The 22051-nt window shown below is 37.2% G+C and overlaps 1 protein-coding gene across 1 annotated transcript in view; it reads left to right on the top strand.

Annotated features, from left to right (window-relative positions):
• CPS1 (carbamoyl-phosphate synthase 1) overlaps positions 1–22051 on the top strand; it is a 120767-nt gene that overhangs the window by 83300 nt on the left and 15416 nt on the right. The window contains exons 25-32 of the mRNA XM_026002212.2: positions 666–847; positions 7367–7561; positions 7983–8050; positions 10126–10201; positions 14176–14253; positions 16732–16839; positions 18464–18553; positions 19890–20060. Of these exons, the coding sequence (XP_025857997.1) occupies positions 666–847; positions 7367–7561; positions 7983–8050; positions 10126–10201; positions 14176–14253; positions 16732–16839; positions 18464–18553; positions 19890–20060 (968 nt within the window). The remainder of the gene's footprint in view (positions 1–665; positions 848–7366; positions 7562–7982; positions 8051–10125; positions 10202–14175; positions 14254–16731; positions 16840–18463; positions 18554–19889; positions 20061–22051) is intronic.

Here is a 22051-nt window from a genome sequence, read left to right as displayed (position 1 = left end):
TAATGCAAAGGATTAATACAAATCCCAGAACTTTCAGTTCTGTGGCATCCCAGTAGAGTTGATATTTTGAGGTATTTAGGCCATTATTGTACTTCAAATTACTTTTTAGAAGGTCACTCACTCTGTATGGGGTGGCCTTGCCAAGCTAAAAGGATATGCTTGGAAAGGACAGGATTTTCCAATCAATCAAGATATGTCAGAGCTCCAAGGCACTTCAAGGATCATTGGGTTTAGACCTCAGACAGCAGAGTAAGTGGAATAACTAAAACAAGAACTCAAGTATTCTGATCACTAGCTGAGTTATTTTTGTGTACTGAGGCCAGTATGTTCACTTTGAGTTCTTTTCCATAAATGGGGGGTTTTTAAAATCATTACATTAACTCCCATTAACTTTGAATTTGAATGTTTTAAATATGGAGATTACCAATTGCAGAACTTAGCATACAAAACAAGCCAACATATCATTGTTGTGTAATTAGCCTCTGTTTTTCCTACTATTAATATAGTGTGCATAATGGATCTGAAATTTACATTTTAGAGTTTTAAAAATTGCAATGAGAGGGCATTAGCTTCCTTCGCCTGGACTGACTGGCAATATCTTTCTGCTGCTCTCTGTGTTGTAACTTCGTTTCTCCACCCCTTTCCCAATCTCACCCTCTCTGCAGGCAGCAGTGTAGAATTTGATTGGTGTGCTGTCTCCAGCATCCGCACACTGCGTCAGCTAGGCAAGAAGACAGTGGTGGTGAATTGCAACCCTGAGACCGTGAGCACAGACTTTGATGAGTGTGACAAACTGTACTTTGAAGAGTTGTCTTTGGAGAGGATCCTAGACATCTACCATCAGGAGGTAAAAAGAGAGAAAAAAAAAAAAGAAAGAAAGAAAAAAAGGGGGAAAAAGAAGAAAAATATATGCAGTGCATACTTTATTGGTGCAATATATATAATATATATATATATATATATATATATATATATATATATATATATATTAATGTTGTAATTCCCCTTAGGAGAAAGAGCTGCCAGTGTCTTCCACTGTCTAAATTTGTAGTGAAACTCTAAAAAAATTATCCCAGCCTTAGAGTCTTGAGGTCCTGGCACAGAGTGATTATTATTTTTTTTTTTAAGCATTCCAACAAGATTGAAAACTCTTCTTGGTAACTTGTGCTAGACACAGATTAACTATACAAGACAATCCCCCAAAATACTTTGCAGAATGATTTAATTGATCATCTAGACATACAATAAACCTCATCTCTGTAGTTCACTTGTTGTTGCAGTTTAATAATGAATGGTCCCCAGAGGAGAGAAGTCAGTTGTTCACAAATGACCAGCTAATTTTTTGTGCCATCAGATGAAGCCATTAGTCTTCAGTTTAAGATTGATGAGTTCCTTCTGACTGATATCGGTACTTCTACAGCTTTTTCTGACAGTTATTCTTCTACCAGTACTCTAATATTATTGAGAATATCTTCACTGTGAATTCCTATGATCACAGGTTACTATATGTCTATAGAACAAGTTAAAATATCTTACAGTTAAAAAAAATAACTACTGGAAGATTTCAGAGTGACATCTAGGGGTTGTGTCCTTTGATGTGTTTACAGTTAATTTGCTACTATGGAGAATCATCCCTATGTATGAAATATGACCACTTACAAAAAAAATACTGAATTAGGGACATAGTACTTAAATTCAAGTTTTGAATTTACAATTCATTGAGTTGCTCAAGTTTCTTAACTTCTGTTTCATCTTTGTTGTTGTTGTTGTTGTTAATGAACCAGATGATTGTATATATGTGCTCCGTGAAGGCACTGTGAAGATAATGAGATTTGTGGCTGAAATCACATTGTAGAGTTCAGTGCTAGAACATGTGATGATTTTATTCCACTGAAGAAAAATAGACAAATTTAGTATGGATATATCATTATAGTTGTCCATTTGGGACTGGCCCACTTATCTTTTAATATAATGAAATTAAACCTTTAGATAGAATATATACACTTTTTATTTCCCTTTTTGACATGATTTTTCTAATAATTTTTTAAGATTCATTTCAAACCAAATGCATTCTACAAATATTTCTTGAGTACCTTTTGAATACCAGGCTTAGCAGGATAGAGAGCCATAAAACCTTTAAGACATTAGAATAGAACTGGGACCCATAACATAAATATATGAAAAATTACCTAGTTGTTTAAAAAATATTAACAAGGATTACAAGAATTACAGCGGGCATTTTACACATAATTAATTATTTCCCCTTGAAATGGTTTAAGGAAAGATTAAAAACTTCTACAACTGCCTTTGGATATGGTTATACATGGATATTAATGAGATCCTTTCATAATAACTGAGTTCAGTATGATGGTAAAAAATAAATTGGCCCCTCTTTGAAGTTAATTGGCATTTATAGTGCTACAATTTAAGATATTTTTAAATGTTATATTGGAGAATTTAAGAACAATATTCCATTGATGTGTTTGTTAGACTATCTCACCGGAAATGTTATTTTAACATATACACATATCATACACACATGTATGTACATTTCCTTCTATGAGGTTGTTGTGTATCCCTTCACAACCTCCAGGAGACTGCCATAATCTATCTTTGGGTGATGCTAAAGGCACTGAAACATTCAGTAGTAAATCTGCAGAAAATTGGAAGACATCTAAACTTATTCAAAAACACACATCTGAGTCACTTTAGAAGGACAATAGGCTACATAGCTACATAGGTTGATAGAAAGTATGATGACTCTCCCAGTCTAGGTCTCTTGGTCTAGTTCAAGACCAATGCTATTTCCATGGCAACAAGGATGCACCTCTAAAGAAAACGTAAGGGGGAGTCAGAAAAGTGACATGCTGTGTGAGTAAAGCAGACTGTGTTGGTTAATAGAGCATTCACTCTTGATCTCAAGCTTCATGTTAGGTATGCAGCCTACTAAAAAAACAAAAAAAGAAGTCTTGATCTAAGATGGAGTGAAGGGGGTCCTTATTACTTTTTTAAAAGATTTTATTTATATATTTGAGAGAAGCAAGATAGCAAAAGAGAGCATGAACAAGGAGGAGAGGAAGAAGCCAGTTCCCCGCTGAGCAGGGAGCCTGACCCAGAGGTCAATCCCAGAACCCTGGGACACGACCTAAACCAAAGGCAAATGCTTAGCAGACTAAGGCACTCAGGCACCCCAGAAGGAACCCTTGTGCTAAACTCTCCTTCCTGCTTGTTAATTTTTTTAATAGAAAATGTTACAGTGATATATTCTTTTGGCTGCAGACATTTTTTATACTTTACAAAGAGCAATCATTAGAAAACTTAAGTCATTTATTCCTTGTGATTGCATTCATGGATTCTTACTCCTTGAGAAGAAACTTGCATTGTGATTTTTTTCCCCTTAATTTTGGTGTTGAGTCAAGAAAATGAGAAGTGGTGACTGCTATCTATGAGGCTTTGACAGATGATATTTTGTCTAGTTCACAATTTTGCTTAGGGTGCTTCTTAAAAGGGAGAGATATTCTCAAGTTATTTTGAGATATATGAGTTGAAAATTATGACATTATTTATAGAAGTTGCAACACTGCGCTTCTCTTTTATTAGATCTATTATTAAATCTATTTTCTAGGGATGAATTATGCAATAATCTTTACAGGTTACAATAATGAATAAGAATCACACAGGTCATGGGTTGCCTGGGTGGCTCAGTTATTTAAGTGGCCAACTCTTGATTTTGGCTCTGGTCATGATCTCAGGGTCTGGAGATGGAGCCCTGGGTTGGCTCTGTGTTCAGTGGGGAGCCTGCTTAGAATTCTCTCTCTCTCTCTCTCTCCCTCTCTCTCTGCCACTTGCCCCACTTGCTTGCACGGTCTCTTTCTATATAAATAAATAAACCTTTAAAAAGAAAAAAAGACTCACAGTTCCTGTCTTAACTTCACATTCTCCTTTTTTTCTTTGGAGAGTCATGGTTTGAAAAGTTATGTAAATGAACATTAATTTTCTTCTATATCTCAGTCCCAGATAAGACCCATTTATTATTATTTTTTTAATTTGTTCATTAAAAACCAGATTGAGTCTAAGAATGCCAGGCAATATACCTGACACCTCATGATGTCCCTATCTGGTTGGAATCCTTAATTTTTCTTGCTTTTACAATGAATAATTTACTGGATCATACCCCTTAAAATGTACTCTGATTAATGATATAATTGTTCTATTTTTAATACCTAATGCTATATGTATATATATGTATACAGTGGCACTCTGTAACACAATTTGAGTTAAATGAATGAATGACAAACATTCATTAATGATAGACAAAACCCATTAAAGAATGTATGACTCTAAACTAGAATTGAATTTCATTCCTAGCATTTGATTTAACTATAGTTAAATATAATCTTAAGGGTCTACCTGAAGTGTTGAAAATTAAAGTGTTTTACAAAAATGTGAACTACTAAGATAATAAGGCATGGTAAAGATAATAAATCAGTCTCAAAGACAGATGTACAAAGAGTAGAGTTTTGTAAGTTAGAGATAATACACAAAATTACAAAAATCTGGGCCATCTTTCAATGAATTAAATGCTATTTATATCAGTAAAATAAATTTTCTCCCTTGCATTCTGTCCATAATTTGCCCACAAAAATAAGGACAAACCAAAGTACTAAAACTACATTTGTGGTGTGATTGCATTTGAATCCCGTTCCAGAAATATTCTTGTGTGGTGTTACCTACAGCTTAGTGATACCAAGTTTTTTTTTTTTTTTTAAAAAAAAAGGAAACTAAACTGAGTAAAAAGATACAAACAAATCCAGGTAAGATCAATGGAACTTTGGGACCCTGATGGAATTATCTTCAGTCTATAGTATTTAGAAATCAGTGAAACAAATCTGAATTTTAGGATATTTTATGTCAGTGAGTTATTTAAAACTATTTAGGCTTAAGTGATTATGATAATAATGATAATTTACCCATGTGGGATACCAAGTTCTTTTTCCTAAGTCCCTGCTAGTTCTGTGCTTGGAGTTGGGGCCAATTTGAGATGAAATTCTTTTACAAAGCTGTCCTATATTAACTTCATCCTACAAATATGTTCTCTTGTACTGACTTCCTTTTGCTGTGAGGACAAAACCTACGACTACACCTTCAACCATTACTCTAAAACATCCTGTAGATGTACTTGTGTTTCCAGTGATGATCTTTATTTGTACATGTAGTCAATGATGAGAATGGGATTGTGCAAAGGAAGTTTTTCTACTACTTTTCAAAAAGAATGTTTTAGAAATAGCTCTCCTTGTGTCCTCTAACATTAATCACCTTTGAAACCAAGCAGAAAAATAGAGATAGCTTGAGATTCAAATATTTGGTTTATTAGTTAAACATAGCTGCTTTATAGTGTGTAGAACGGAGTTCTAGAACTGGCTTTGTATTTGCTAGGTAAGAAACATGGGCAAGTCATTTTCATCTTCACTAAGCCTCAGTTTCTTTAGCTGTAAAATGGGGAGAGTAATAACTGCTTCAGAGGGATATGGTAAAGGTCAAAACAGATGGTCTAGGGCAAATAGTAATATTCTTAATGAATAGTAGCTTCTTATGCTATTACTGTTTTGAAAGTTGCTAATTTGTTGAAAAATAAAAATCAATTTCATAGAGCATTTCAAAAAGTGTTAGTGTATTTATTAATCAAAGGCTTTTCACTCAACTTTGAGCTCCTATTTAGTGCAATGGACCCCTATTTTTACTTATGGGTTCATACTTCTCTTTTAATACTCCTCTTTTAGAAATTACTTTGAAGGGTTTTACATAAGAAATTTTTATATGCATTTAATTGAAAAATTAGTTTTTAAGCCTCTAAAATATTAACTCTGCTAATAAACTAAAAATAATAAGCAAATAAAACCATTATTACAGCACAAAGAGTAAATCTTCTTAACGGTTTTGCAGAGATGTATATTGAACATAAAAAATGATAAATGGAGTGTAGGTGCACTTATAAATATGCAGAGCTGTGGATTATTGTTTTCCATACTGTTTACAGTGCATTTAAGCACTCAATTGTAGGTTGTTTGCTTAGGCAGTACTATAATTTCTCTCATCAAAGAGAAATTAGCTTTATCCCTTTTAAGACTATTTCAGAATTATTTCAAATGATGATAAAATATATTTGGTACATATCTATTACTTCAGCACTTCTGATATGCATTAGTAGGTTATTAAGGCAAATACAAATTATTTCAAGATCAATGGCCTATCAGATATAATAATATTTTCTAATATTAATAACAATGTCTTATTTATGCACTTACAGTGTGTAAGGTTTTTAATGTTTTTTTTTCTTATTTAACTTATATAGTGACCTTCTGAAGCAGACCGATATTATTATTCTAATTGTACAGACATGAAGACTGAATATCAGAAGGAGTTTCACAGAGGGAATTAAGATGGGAAGGAACTTCTTTTTTTTTTTTTTTAAATCTGGAAGTTTTGACTATTAATAGGAGATTAAAGTTAAGGATTCAGACACTGCTTTTAAGGCAAATAGTAAGGAAACAAGAATGAGGATCAGGTATTGGATATTGTAGACAAGTGCTAAGGTAGCTGTAAAGGAGAAAGGAGGTAAAAATGGGAGGTAGGATTGAGACTGGACTTTTGTGTAGGGATGGTGGAGTTTAGATAAGGGAGAGGGGAAAAAAAGAGAGGCAGCGAAGGCACGGGAAGGTTAATGAGGGTAGAGATCTTGCCAACAGGCATGCACATAGTTGGGGATACCCCGAGCAGGAGATCTTCTTGGTGCTGAGAATGGTGACAGATAAGGCTGGAGACTCTTCATTTAACATTGATGGTCATGAGACTACACTTTGTCCTTCAGGCATAAGGAAACTGGAGAACTCAAGTATAGGAGTAACTTGGTGAAACAATTTTGTAAGATGATTAATCTGAATATGAAGGGCTGGGGTAGAAGGAACAGGAGAGGTGAGCGTTAGAAGGGGAGAACTATGTCCCTTTAGGGAATTACAACAGTAGTCCAAGGAGCACTTGATGGTAGTAGAGTTCGTGGCAAAAATATTAATTGTCTTTATTTCCTTTCTCTAATTGTCATGCACGTAAATGTCACACATTCATGTGCGGTTGTGTGAAAGTCTGACACGGTGATGATATGTAGTCTTATGGAAGTCTCACACAGATTTTTTGTAAGTGCCTGGAAAGAATTAAGTTTATTTATCTCCTTGTGACATCATTTAACACTCTCCATTGATGGGAGAAATGAAACGCTCCCAACACGTTAAACATTTTCAGTATGGAAACGAAGGCAATGGTTCATTCATCATGTGACCTCAGTGGCCAATGTTGTGGCTGTTTTTTCCAGGCATGTGGTGGCTGCATCATCTCCGTTGGGGGTCAGATTCCAAACAACCTGGCAGTCCCTCTGTACAAGAATGGTGTCAAGATCATGGGCACAAGCCCTCTGCAGATCGACAGGGCTGAGGATCGCTCCATCTTCTCAGCTGTCTTGGATGAGCTGAAGGTGGCTCAGGCACCCTGGAAAGCTGTTAACACTTTGGTAAGGAGAGAAACACAAATCTGTTTTTAATGGTCGCTTTTGAAGAGTTGTAACCTGAATGTTAACAACTGCAGATGCTAACTGCAGAGCAGAGAGAAGGCTCTTGTGCCTGGTGACTTTACTTTAAAGTTGGTATATTTCCATGACTGCAGTTGAATGCTCGTTATAAATTGGTGAGAATATTCTCATTAAGATTCGGACAATGAAAAACATTCAAACTAGTTTTGAGCTTGATTGATATTTACAATTAGAAACCAGGAATTTTATGTATTTCAATGTCCAATTTACATTTTAATGGCGTCTTTTGGGAGGAAGGGTGGAAAGAATTGTGTTACCATTTGTCCTAAAGATGCCTTTCTGCAGTTCTATTGAGTATTTTAAACTATTCATGCACTTTTTTGTTGTTGTTTCCATTCATTAGAATGAAGCTCTGGAATTTGCAAGCTCCGTGGGCTACCCCTGCTTGTTGAGACCTTCCTATGTTTTGAGGTAATATGTTGTTTTCCCAAAGTAATGATTTCAAAATCAGGAGATGCAGAACTATGTGCTGTATGCTAATAGCATTTGGCTTTGTTGTGTAGTAACTTCTAAATCCATCCACAAACCCCAAGTCAACATGACAGATAGAGGATGTAAGCGTGGTCCTTCAGCGTACTACTTTTCTGTCAGAGGGTGGCAATAAGTCTACAGTCCTACATCTTAGAAGCATAGCGTAGGGCATCTCCTTGCCAGACTGAGGGAGGATAGTTTTACATCAGAGAAGAGAACAATTAAAAAAAACCCAAAAGCATAAACCAAAACAAATCAGACTTGGGATTTTTCTCCCCAGTACCTGTTTTCTCGTCAGCAGACTTGGCAGCTTATCTCTGACTATTGTCAGCACCTTCTGATGGGGACTCTAGTTTGAATTTTTGAGTTCTGAGATCACATTTTTTTTTTTTTTTTTGGAGATGAATTGTAATGGTGAGGGACAGGGACAGTGAGGATCTTTTAATATTAAACTTTGAAACGAAGTTCTATCATCAAAAGAGAAGTTGTGAATTATCACTTACTCTCTTCAGATGTTACCACATGTAAGGACCGACTTCACTGAACAGGGGATAATAAGAGAAACACAATTTGCTGTGCACAATTTGAAAGTGTAAATGGAATTTGAGATGGGATCCTTTAAAATAATGAAAAATTTGAAATGAGGTGGAAAGCTTTTCTTTTTATTTAAATGACATTTTGTGTAAATCTCAGTCAAATAATACTTTTTTGAGGTATTAATGTAAGTTAATTTAAGCAACACACATTCAGGGGAGGGTTGCAGAAAGCAGTTTTGAGTATTGTGCTTCCTTTCTCATCTCTGCAATCTGTCTCTTTAGGACAGATTTCTATCCTGTGAATTATCAATGTTATTGCCTTAGCCTTCCTGTCTTGAGTAGATGGAAATTAAAAGCTCTTTGTGCAAAATTTTGCAATAGAGTAGAAAAGGTAAAGAAAATGCTACTTTTAAAAAATATATATTTTATTTATTTATTCATGAGAGGCAGAGACATAGGCAGAGGGAGAAGCAGGTTCCCTTTGGGGAGCTCGATGCTGGACTCAATCCCAGGACCCTGAGATCACTATCTGAGCCAAAGGCAAATGCTCAACCACTGAGCCACCTAGGCACCCCAAGAAAATGCTACTTTTTAAAAAGAACTAGAAAGTAGTATTTTTCTTCCATATTTTTCCTTCCTCTTTCCTCCATCTTTCTTCTCTTCCTATTACACTTTGAAAATACCAAAATTCAGCATAAATTGACATAAGCATTCTTTCTCACATAATTAGTAAGAAGGGCACAGTTGAATTCCTTTCAGCCAGATACTGTACATTATATTTGCAAATGTTACTAAAAATTTTATTCTTTTGTAACCTGGTTGGTAGTAGAATGACCTTTTTTGGCAATAGACCTGTGGGTTAAGATCAGCCATTGTCAATGACCTCTGAAGAAACAGGGTAAAATTAGCTAGATCCTAGGGTGCCTGGGTGGCTGAGTCGGTAAAGCATCCGACTCTTGGTTTTGGCTCAGGTCAAGATCTCAGGCTTATGAGACAGAGCCCCGTGTCAGGCTCCAAACTCACCATGGAGTCTGCTTGAGTCTCTCCCTCTGCCCGACCCTGCATGCTCTCTCCCTCTTTCTCTCTCTCTCAAATAAATAGATAAATCTTTAACAATACCAAAAACAAAAAGGAATAGCTAGATCCTGGGATGAATCTTGTAAAGGTTTAAGAATTACGTGGAACCAGCAGAGTGAAAACATCAAATCAGAAAGGATACTTAGGGATACCGCTATTTCTACAGCTACATGGTTCTCTTTGGACATTATCACAGCTCTCCCCCCCAACTTGGGTGACTCTTTACTTTGGTTGATTATTCTGGTGATTAAATGGAGTAACGACTCAATTTGGGAAAAAGCATCTTCTTAGTCCAGACTGAAACTAGAGATTGCCTGGAACTGTTCTGAGAAGCAATCAAGTCTAGCATGCTTTGTTCCCAAAGTTGTGAAAGAAACTTACCTGTCCTTCTCTCCTTTCCAGTGGGTCAGCCATGAACGTGGTATTCTCCGAGGATGAAATGAAAAAATTCCTAGAGGAGGCCACTAGAGTGTCTCAGGTAGTGTCTGATTTCTTCTTGGTGACTTTTACTTTGGTTAATTTCTACTTTATTTCATATGTCTTTCTTTTCACACCATGTTAAGATGGTTTTCCCTTTTTTTTCACCACCCAGTAGTCTCCTATATGTGGGGATAAGAAAAGTCAAATGCATTTAATTGTGTTTAGATCCTTAGGGTTAGTGGAAGAAGAAGACCAGTGCATACTGATCACAACATTTATCTGGTTTTAGACTCCAGGAGTGAGTGAGACTGGATAAGCATCTTTGTCTGTTCATAACTTAGATGCTGATCAAGTTATCCCTGGGTTCCCAGCCTCAAGGACTACCTAACCAAGCTAATCATGTATCAGTGAGAGCTTTCCTGGTTTTCAATTCTCACACTTGGAGAAACTTTGCCTTAGTCAGCCCTGCAATTTTAATAGTAAACTCCTTTGCTCACCTATTGATTTTTTTTTTTCATTTTGGACATTCCATTTGTCAATTAATAAAAATGTTTATAATTTTTTGGTGATTCAACTGCCTTCCTCCCTTGCCCTCAGTTTTTACTTTCTCCTTTATAGCCTCAGTGTGATCCATTTAAGATTTACCCAGTGGGGCTATTGATCGGTAGACCTTGTACTGTAAAGGATGAAAGTAATGTTTTCCTTTTAAAAGCTTTCAAAAGCGTGTTGGGTTTTTTTTAAGAGAGAGAGAGAGAGAGAGCACAATTCATAGAGAGGAGTTTGATGTTAGGCAAGTGGAATTGGAGGGAGCTGAAGAGTGAAGTCAGAAGCAGTTCAAAGAAAGAGCATGGACTGTTCCTGCTCATGAATCCAGACATCCCTTCTGTATGGTGGTTACTCCCCAAGGACATCAGGTCAGTGAAGAGAGTAGATAAAGATAGAGGGTGAGAAAGACAAAGAATGCAAAAAAAGAAAACCAAGTAGATTTTGAATTCACTTCTGTATGAAAGTCAGATAGCTGAGGAGGGAATCTCTCCAGTGGGCCTGTTTTCATTAATGTGCACTGGAGCAAGACACTGTCTTCTTCCTTTTTGAGAAGCCAGTAGTTAGACCCAGCTGGGCTCATGTAAATGAGGAGGCAGGTCTCCTCTCTTTTCTGCCTAGGACACTGCATCTCACAGGGCCTCTACTCATAGAATAGTTTTAAAACTATTTTTTCTGCTAGCATATAGAAAGAATCCCTACTGGACCAAAGGTTTATAATGGGGATGTCCTGACTGAGTGCATTCTGATTCAATTCTCCCCTTCAAACTATAGCAAAATCTTGTATACTCCATTCGGTGAATCTAGAATAAAATCAACTCCCATCAATCATTCATCTATTTATGTATTCACTCATGTTTAGCACCTGCTATATAATGGCATTGTTCTCAGTATCAGGGGCCACACTCATACAAAGAGAGATACAGTCTGCTGTCACAGAGGACTCTTTACTAGGGACATCAGGCTTCAAATAATTACAATAAAATATAATGAGCATTGCAATAAGAAAGCACAGAATGCTGAGGGTGAGTGTACATGCATTGGAATGCACCCCTAAAGAAGGGCTTTTTAAAATTAATTTAAAATGGTTGATTCAGAATTAACTGGTTGAAAGGTTTACATTGTGGGTGTAAGTAGGAAGAAAGGACAGCACAGGTAAAGGTTCAAAGCTGACAGATATCATGGAGTTTCTAGAAACTGATAAAGTATTTAGTATGTGGCTAGCACACTGCGCATGGGGGAGGAGTAGATAGAGTAGGCAGGGAACAGATAAAGAGAACTATGTCCATTATAATGAGTTTGGGGCCAGACTGCATTCATGGAAAAAGGTTAGGGGCTCTTGCCAGAGCTCAGGGTAGAGATGACAGCACCTTGGAGCAGAGTAAAGATAGTAAAGATAAAAGCTAAGTACACATATTCTAGAAGTATTGAGAATGTTCATAGAAGGCAATTAGGGAGTGCATGGAGGTAGAAGGTAAAAGAGTATCTGAAAAGGATGACTCCTGTGCTGCTACCTTGGACAGCTGGATGGATGGTGGTACCATTTATTAAAATCGGGAATACTGGAGAAGGAGAAATTTTAGGGAAGGAAATCATATACTTTATTTTTGACCTTTGCTTTAAGGTGCCTGTGAGGAATCCGAGTGGAGATGCTTCAAAAGCAGTGGGTTATACAAGGTCATGGCTAGCTCTAGAGATGTACATAAAATTTTGGAATTAAGTAGTGTATTGGTTTAGTCAAAGATTTGAGAATGGAAGTGATCATCAAGAAGAGAGCATAGAGGAAGAGGAATGACTAAGAGAGACAAGAGGGATACACATGTAAGGGCTAAATAGAGAAAATAGAACCATAAAGGAGCCTAACAAAGAAGGAAAAGGTAGTTTATAGATATCAAAGGAAGAAAGTGTTTTCAGAAGGTCAACAATTTATGATGCTGCAGAAAGATTGAAATTTATTAAGAAATCTTCTTTCTCATTATAGCCAGGACTATTTTAGACATTTGTTCAAATGCCCAACATGGTAGATGCTGTGTCATTGCCCCACTCAGATCCCTTTACCTGTGGAAGCACCTGTCCCTAACTGTAGTGATGGCTGACAACACTTACCAGCTTGTGCCTCTTCTCTGAGTAAATATTCTCAGTCATATGGAAGCTTTGTCAACAAGGAGGCAAGATCTCTCACCACCCTTAAAATGCTAGATAGCAATTGACCTTTGCCTCCAAGTGGGACTTCCTCTGTGTTGCAATTCACCCTCCAGAGCCTCCTGTAGGGTAAGGCCAAGTCCAATTTCCATGAGACCATGGATGTACTAGCTTTTTCCTGCTGCCCCATCCTGTTTTTCTGACTCTCTTTATAAATCACTTGAACAAGGATCTCTGTCTCAGAGTTGGCTAGAGAAGCTAAGACAGCTGGTAAACTTTATCTTTTTTTTTTGAAGTTATGCTATTATCATCAGAATATAGGGGAAAAATCCCATAGAGGTCTCAGTACAGCTCCAGTAAGCCTGCTGCAGTAAGCATCAAATATTTAAAGATGGAACAGAGATGGAATCTTTTTTTTTCTTGACTAATAAACAGTTGCATGTCCAATGGGCTTTTGAAGAAAAGAAAGTATGGAAATTTGTCACATTTAATAGAAGAGAGAAGCTTATTTATGGCAGAAGATATTGGTTCTTTTGAATTTTCCACAAAATTCCTTTCTACTTCAAGGATTCTATTAAAGGAGATAAGATATATTAAATTGAACACATATGCATGAGATGAACTCCATGATAGTGGCCAAGAGGGACTTGTTCAGAAAAGGAGATGTTTGGAGAAGGCTTAGGGGAGGAGGTAGCATTTAAGCCAGGCCTTGAAGCATGAGTTGACATTTGAAAGAAGGAGCTAAGGAGAGACGGTGGAGTGCATTTGGGGAAGAGAGACACGCAAACACCATGCTTTAGAAGTGGATTAAGGCATGTCAGCTCCAAGTAATGGATTCCATCTTTGACCTAACCAAACTGGAACAAAATGAGATTCTCCCCCTAAATTCTTTCACAATCTCCTGGAGAGAACTGATTTAGGAAATTGCAGTGCTTGGAAAGATGAATGTAAGAAGAGGAAAAGAACTTGAACCAAGAAAAATATACAATTGTAAACAAATAAAATAGAGATGGTCATGACTCTGGGAACAGATAAAGGGACCCCCCCCATTCGGCCCTCTCCGTAGCCCCCTCTTTCCTCTCACTCACTGAAATGTCTATATTTGAAATTTCAGCACTGATGTTCAATTGACGGAGTACTCACAATTGAAGAAAGACCTTCTGCCTCATGGAAAGTAGAGAATGACCTTGTTTTTACCAAATGAAAGAAAAAAAATGGCTAATGAGTCTGTGTAGTGTGTTTGGCATTAAGATCTTTACAAGTATTACCCTGGGATTTACTTAAATATACAATTTTTACTTGACACTGTACACACAATGTCTGCCCTTGTGTTTTCCTTGATGACAGGAACACCCAGTGGTGCTGACAAAATTTATCGAAGGGGCCCGGGAAGTAGAAATGGATGCTGTTGGCAAAGATGGAAGAGTAAGTGCTTTATCACCATATCCCAGATCCCTGCCATCCCATCAAGTTTCTTTTTTGTTGTTGTTCTTTGAAACAACACAGATTAAAGGTCATGATTTCTATAAAACGGGTCTCTAAAAATAGTGGATGAGTTGCTCAGTGCAAAAAAATTTTCAAATTCACTGACAATTTAGTTGATGTGTCATGGGCATCATATATCCTGTGTTTCATACTGTTAGAATTTCTCTTTGATGATATTCAAAATTAATTATCGTCCTGTACTCATCATTCTTTTTGAATAGAATTTTCTCTCTCATTTTCTTTTGTCTGTGGGTTTCCTTTTATGTTTCAATGGGTATTATAAAAACATCCAATACTTTTCTTTCTGAAGTTCCTAATTGAATCCCTAGTTTTTCTCCTCTCTTGATTTCCCAGCCTCCACCTTTTTATTGCGTTAATAAAGACAAAACTAAACAGAGTAGGGTGGATAAGGATAATAACATAAAATTAGCTCACCACATCACATCTTGTATTGCTAGTACAACGAATGCTTCCAACTTCAGGGAAAAATGAAAATGTGAAGAGGACTTTCCTTTAGTTTGCTAGTTGTACTAATAAGGCATTTATGATTTATCTTGAAATATAAGAAGTTATGTTTTAGAGAGTCCATGTCATTTTATTTGCTTTAATGAAAAATTTTAAAAATCGTCCTTCATTTTCTACTTGGTAGATACTTTAAAACACTACTGAAAATGTTTAATCTTTTTAGCTTTTTGGCTTCCAGATTAATAGTTCAAAGTAGTCTTTATATCTGTACACACACACACACACACACACACACACACAGCAGTGATGACTTTTTACTAGAGTCATATCATCCTGAGTTTAAGTACCCTTAGAAATCACTTATTTCAACCCCACATCCTGAAGGATGAGAATTTTCATGCCCAGAAAGTTGTCACCTGTTTTCTGTTTAGCAACTTTGGTTACAGACAGCACAGAAAGTTGTCAGGTTGAAAGATATCATATATATATGGATATCTCATTTATTCCTTCTTTTGAAATAAAGTCTGTTTCCCTAGAATTTTTTCATTCCTCACCTTCTGGCCTCCAGAATTGTAGAGCATATGTTTAATCTTTCTTCCTTTTCAACATTTTAAGTATTTGAGACTGAGGTATAAAATGAGAGGGATGTGATCATACCAATGTCAAAGTGGAGAATGTAAGACTGGCCTAGAGACATTTGTGGGTTTTTTTATATAATGCCTGTCCGTTGGCCTGATTTGGCTCCAGCTTGCTAGGATATGCTCTTAATCTAAGCTTCTCTCAGAAATCAGCATTGCTTATCATCCTGGACTCCTTCTTTTGGAAATGTTCCAGGTTATTCACATAATTTTTAAATAGTCACACTCAGAAATGGACATAGTACTTCAACTATATTATGATTTTTTTTCAGAGCTCAGTGGGAGTATTGCCTCCCCATTCCTAGACAAATTTGAGAATTTACTACGCACTAAATATTGGGTCAGACATTGGGTATGTGTTCTCTTGTATCCTTACAAACAAAGATACCATTGTTAGTACTGCCTTACCAGAAACCACGGCTGGATAGATAAAATACCTTGCCCAGGTCACAGAGCTCATAAGTGACAGCAGGAGACTCAAATGTCACTCTGCTTTAAGCCATTTATAAATCTGATAAACAAATCATCTCTGTAATTTGTTTAAGTCTTTTACGGTTACCCAATTATTCTCCCCCACTGTGAGCTTTTTATTTCCCAACGACACACATACTGTTAACATTCAGGTTATGATGATTGAGACCATAAACTTTGGAATGTGACAGGTAAGGGTTTCAAATCCGACTTGGCCATACAGTAGTCACATGCACTTGGGTTATTTCTTCTTATCTTGCCTTCGTTTCCTTACCTGTAAGAGAAGAGAAAGATATGTTATTCTTGCTTCCTTCCTTTCTTTTTTTTTTCTTGCTTCCTTTCTTTCTCAAATTTCAATTAAAAAATTTCTTGCTCTGGATCTTAAGTCTTCTCTCTGGTCCACCTAAGTTATCCATACCCCTTGCTAGGCATTATCCCCTCCAAACTTTTCTTTTCCAGTGTCTAAAACCTAACCTGGAAGGAAAAGATAAAGATTGCTCTGGTGTCTCCCAAATGCTTTAGTTTCCTATTCATTCCTAAAAGTCAACATAGTTCAGTTGTTCTCTTTTCCTATGATTTGTCCCCATTCTAATCAATGGAGGAGGGTGGTCAGGGCAGCCACTGTCCGCTGCCCCAGAGGCAGTCTGTCACTGCACAGGGAGATGGTGAAGTCTACACGCCTGCACAGCTATTTGTACTCCCCTCATCAAGGACTGCACAAAGTAACTTGACAGCGTTCCAGGCATCTGTTAGAATTGGGGCAGGGAAAGAGACAGGACAGGGAAGCAGTAGCTTCATTGAAGTAGGTGCCTGACAACTCTTTCTAAAATCTTCTTTTGGCCAGGTTATCTCCCATGCCATTTCTGAACATGTGGAAGATGCAGGGGTTCACTCAGGAGATGCTACTCTGATGCTGCCCACACAAACCATCAGCCAAGGAGCCATTGAAAAGGTCATCATTTATCAATAAAAGTGAAAGGGGAAAAAGCAAAAAATATATGTATTTTTTAACTAGGTACCAATGTAGGTCATAGCTCAGGTGATATGTAAGTATGAAACGAACTTTCTTGCTCTGCGTCTGCTGGGTATTTTAGAGATAACGATTTCCTTCCTGCCCTTTTGAGCCCACTTGGCTGTATGCGAGCATGGTGGTTCTTGAACCTCAGTATGGAACCTCAGGTTGCCATAACAACCTAGGGAACTTGCTAATATACAGATTGCTGGACTCTATCCCCAGCTTCTAATTTAGTAATTCTAAGCAGCGCCCTCAAATTTGTATTTTTAACAAGTCCCCCAGTGATTCTGTTGTTATTGGTGTTGGTCTGGGGACCCCCCCCCCCTTTGAAGAACACTGCTGCAGATGATTCTAATGTTTGGGAGCCACTCAAGTGAGCTGCATTTAAAGCTATGCTTCTCAATTAGAAGCAGGTGTGCAGCAGTCACGTAGGAACCTTCTGGAACCTATAGTTTTCACTCTCACCCTTACCCTCATCTCAAACCAGCACATCCTAATGTGTTGCTTTCAACCTCTTCTTTGGAGCCATTGCTTTAAAGATCTTCCCGAGAATGATGCCTCAGTACTCAATATGCGCTGCTAGGTGGCCTCAGAGACCATCATCTTAAATAATTCATGTTAATGTTCCTTTACTCTTTAGGTATGTTAGGTCAGGCTTGGCTTTTTTGGTGAGCCTTACCAATATCCTGCCATCAGAATCTAGGTAGGACTGTCTGGCTAACTGGACATTGGGCTGGATTCTGAAGATCATTACACCAGCTGCCTAAGTGAACAACATCCCTGGATTTCAAGCGTGTTTTAGTTTATCATATCAGTACAAATAATGTCAAGAACTCAGATTTTTCCAAACCTTGCAGAGTTTGATGTGCCATGGACTCTACCGCCTTTTACCACCGGTTAAGTTGCTGAATCACTCTTATAAAATAAGAATGAGGAGCTCTGGTTTCTTGCTGTCCGTGGCCCCTCATTGCATGGATACCTTCTGGCTCTGGTTGGATATAAGGATTTGTATATGTGACATGCAGAGCCTCCCTGCAAGGAAATATAATTTCTTTCTGACAATAATATCTACCCATGTAGAGTCCAGGGCAGCAGAAAAACACATCAAAGAAATCTTTCTGGTCTCTTTGCAGTGCCAGGTAATATCAGGGCCTGCTCTTCTCAGCAGGTAGGTCATGAGACTGACAGGAAGTTTGGACTGGAGTTTCTGATGCTGAAGCAACTAGACTGAAAGAATTCCATTTAGTCCTCAAAGTAAAACCAGTATATACAGAGGCAGATAGATAGGGACGTTTGGCAGAAAAGTAATTGTGTAAAATTATTTGTTCTTTTCCTTGCTAGTCTATTGTGAATACTTAGTACATACTATTATTTTGTTGGTAGATGCCTACTAGTGGCTTCTATTATTATTATTATTATTATTGCCATTATGACTGCTATTATTATGGAGGTATAGTTCTCTGTAAAGAGAAATTAAATAAATCTGAGTAATAGGTGTTTTCTTTGTGTTTTCTAACCAAGGTATGCTCTTTAGCACGATATCATTGTCCTTTTGATCTAGGTGAAAGATGCTACCCGAAAGATTGCAAAGGCTTTTGCCATCTCCGGCCCATTCAACGTCCAGTTTCTTGTCAAAGGAAACGATGTCTTGGTAAGAAATGCCAAGGTGCTTGAGAGGACAGCACTGCTGTGTTCGGTTATGTTGATTTGTGTCTTTCTGGTGATCTTGTCTGTGAGCACAGACAGAGCAGCTGAAACTCCTACAGCTGTTCATGTCTGAGGGTAGGTTGTTGTACAGCATAGAAAGCCTGCCTTGTTTGAAGGCAGAGGCCCTTGGTGACACTAATATATCAGTCATAGTTCTGCAAAGCTCTCTGATCCACTGGAAAGACGATCACTGTCTGCCATCTGGTATAGTACAGATGGACACAGTGACTATCATAAACTAATCTGAATATGTCGAATAATCATAAATTGTATACACTGAAGTTTTAGATACTATTCATATACAAAAAATTGTTAAATCAAGTAGTCTTAGTTAATTGAGTCTATTTAATGTAACCAATCAGTAATTAGTATTGGTTCAGCATCTACTATGTGAAATCATATGGTGGCAATAAAGATGTATACACAACAATCTTTGCTCTCAAAGAGATTCAATTTGGTGAGGACTGGGAAGATGACTTTGTAGACACCTATAACATACGTTAGAGTATAATAGCTGCTGGACGGAATGTACAAATACATCGTATTGGAGTCATAGAACAGAGAGAGCATATCTGCTAGCCTGTGTGTCTGTGTGTGTGTGTGTGTGTGTGTACACACATACACGCACACGTGTGTGCCTGAACACGTACTTGAGTACCATATACCTGGTTTGGGGTGGATTTCAAGGGAGATTTTGAATTTTAAGCTGGGTCTTAGGAATGACTGGAATTTTGACAAGGAAAGGAAGGAAGGGAGAGAGGACATTGTATTTACATAGAACATCTAAGAGAAAATTTGGCACATTTTAGGAGTTAATGACCAATTCAGTTTAGCAAGATCATTTTTCTAGGGAAATAGTGGAAGGTAAACTTGGAAAGTAAAATTGGGATCAGGGAAACGGTATAAGATAACATAGACATATTGAGGCAAGAGAATAGAAAGCCTTCAAGGACTAGACTTTAATCTGATGGCCAGTGGAAACCCACTGAAGGTTTTTCAGTAGGGATGTGGCATTATCTGAGTTCTGCATTAAGATCTATCAGCAGTGTTTGGGGATGAAATTGTGGGAAATGGATGGAAAAAAGTCAGAATTCAATAATACTGACTAATAAGAAACTGGTTAGCAAATGTGTAAGCAGTGGGAGGGGAAGCAAGACGACAGCAAGAGAGCCAGTCCTGGGGAAAAACAGCTAGACCCCCAGGAAAGGGAGGATATTAATATGTTGTCATTTTGCTCTCACCATCTTTGGTCTTTTTTTTGGATTTTGTTATCTCTCCAGGTGATTGAGTGTAACCTGAGAGCTTCTCGATCCTTCCCCTTTGTTTCCAAGACACTGGGGGTAGACTTCATTGATGTGGCCACCAAGGTGATGATTGGAGAGAGCATTGATGAGAAACCTCTTCCCACATTGGACCATCCCATAATTCCTGCTGACTATGTTGCAATTAAGGTAACATTAAAAAAAAATCTATTAGCCATTTTTTTTAAGTTTCAAGGAAATTAAAGGAATAATTTTTCATCAAAAATAATTTTGAGGGGTACCTGGCTGGCTCAGTCAGTGGTAGAGAATGTGACTCTTGATCTGGGGGTCATGAGTTCAAGCCCCATGTTTGGTGTAGAGCTTACTTAGAAAAACTTTTTTAAAAAGTAAAAAAAAGGCCGCCCCGGAGGTTTAGCAGTTTAGCGCCGCCTTCAGCCCAGGGCATGATCCTGGAGGCCTGAGATTGCACATCAGGCTCCTGCATGGATCCCCCTGCTTCTCACTCTGCCTGTGTCTCTGCCCCCCTCTCTTTCTCTCTCTGTGTCTCGCATGAATAAATAAATTTAAAAACATTTTTTTAAAGTTACTTTATAAACTTTTTTTTTTTTTTTTTTTTTTTTTTTTTTTTTTTACTTTATAAACCTTTTAACTAAAGTGCTGGACTACGGATTTTTGATGTTTCCTTTGAATAGTGCACACGGGTAACAGGGTAACTTTATATGAATTTTCATCTCTTTCAAAAATAACAAAAAAATCATTTAGAATTACATAACTTCAAAACCAACTAGCTGAGTAAATTATAAACGATGTTAATGCAGCTGATCCATGGTGGTGTCAGTTTAGTTGGTAAACAGAAATTCTGGACATACTTTGTTAGGATAAGGCTTGAATTGCGCCCCTTTTGAATTATGCCAAGACATCAGGAATGCCTGGATCTTGTAAAAGTGTTACCCTGTGGTGTCGGTTAAATTCTAACCTACCTTGGCCACCTTGCCTCATTCTTATTTTATTCAGCAGCACAATTTTTCCACTTGCAAAGTTGAAATAGCAGTTACCATTCATGGTGGTGCCATGAAGGTAATGAAACTGATGGCATCTTTATGAGGGTTGACCAAAAAGGTTTAAGATTTGCTCACTAATTTCCAATATGTATGTATATTTCTCATAATACCTTAATAATAAAACCATTGTGCTCCTCCAGCTGCCTCAGTATGTCCATGCACAGAGTATGTATATTTATGACCTTTAACTACTTCACGGGGCTAGCATGAGGATTAGTGAGATACCATATAAATATGTTTGAATATTTTAGAAAAAACATACAACGGAATCAATTTATATTGTGTGATGTATTTATGCAACATTTACATATTTTGGATGCCTTCAAACGATTTCCATTCCTATAGGTACTAGTGATCTCAAACATAACTGTGTTATAGCTGAGACTCTTGACTTCTGACTTTTACCGTGGAAGCTTTAATAAGTTGAAGCTACAAATCAAAAAGTATTTATTAATTCTTTTTAACTTAATAATTTAGGATGACTTGGGTTTTGTGGTGCATTGCAATGGAATGTCACTTGTTATATTAGGGAAGGGTGGCAGTTTAATCCTGGAGACTATAATACAGCATAAATTGTTAAAGTTTTCAGTGAGAATTATTCATAGGTAAAAATACATAGGATTTTGTTGTTGTTGTTTGAGACCAAAAGTAGAAGGCTCTGACAAATATTTCCACTGGATATACCCTATATAAATTTCCAATTCATGTTTTTTAATTCATAGACGCAGAAATATACGCACATACATATGTATAGGAAACAATATCCAACTAAAAACAATATTGATGGATAGATATTCATTTTTCAACATGCACCGTATCTTCCAGTTTACTTCCTTCCTAGTTACCATTGTATATGATTCTTGACTTTTTAAAAAAGAATTCCTTATTTATACTCATTCTTAACATAGGACTAGTGAGGTGGGTAGATGTCCAGAGATGAGGGTACAGAAAAGATGGAGTGCAGAAATGTCTAATAACTTGACTAAGAATGTTCCCTAGCTAGAACTCCCAGGATAACTTAGGAGGGTACCAGAATCAAAGGAAGAATGGTCCACACCAGACAAACGGATAGAGACGCAAGAAATAAGGATTTGGTTCTTAGTGAATTGCACTGATAAA

Source organism: Vulpes vulpes, chromosome 16 (genome assembly GCF_048418805.1).
Source record: "Vulpes vulpes isolate BD-2025 chromosome 16, VulVul3, whole genome shotgun sequence".
Lineage (NCBI taxonomy): Eukaryota > Metazoa > Chordata > Mammalia > Carnivora > Canidae > Vulpes > Vulpes vulpes.
Note: the sequence above shows the minus strand (reverse complement) of the source record. Positions and strands in the feature narration are given on the sequence as shown.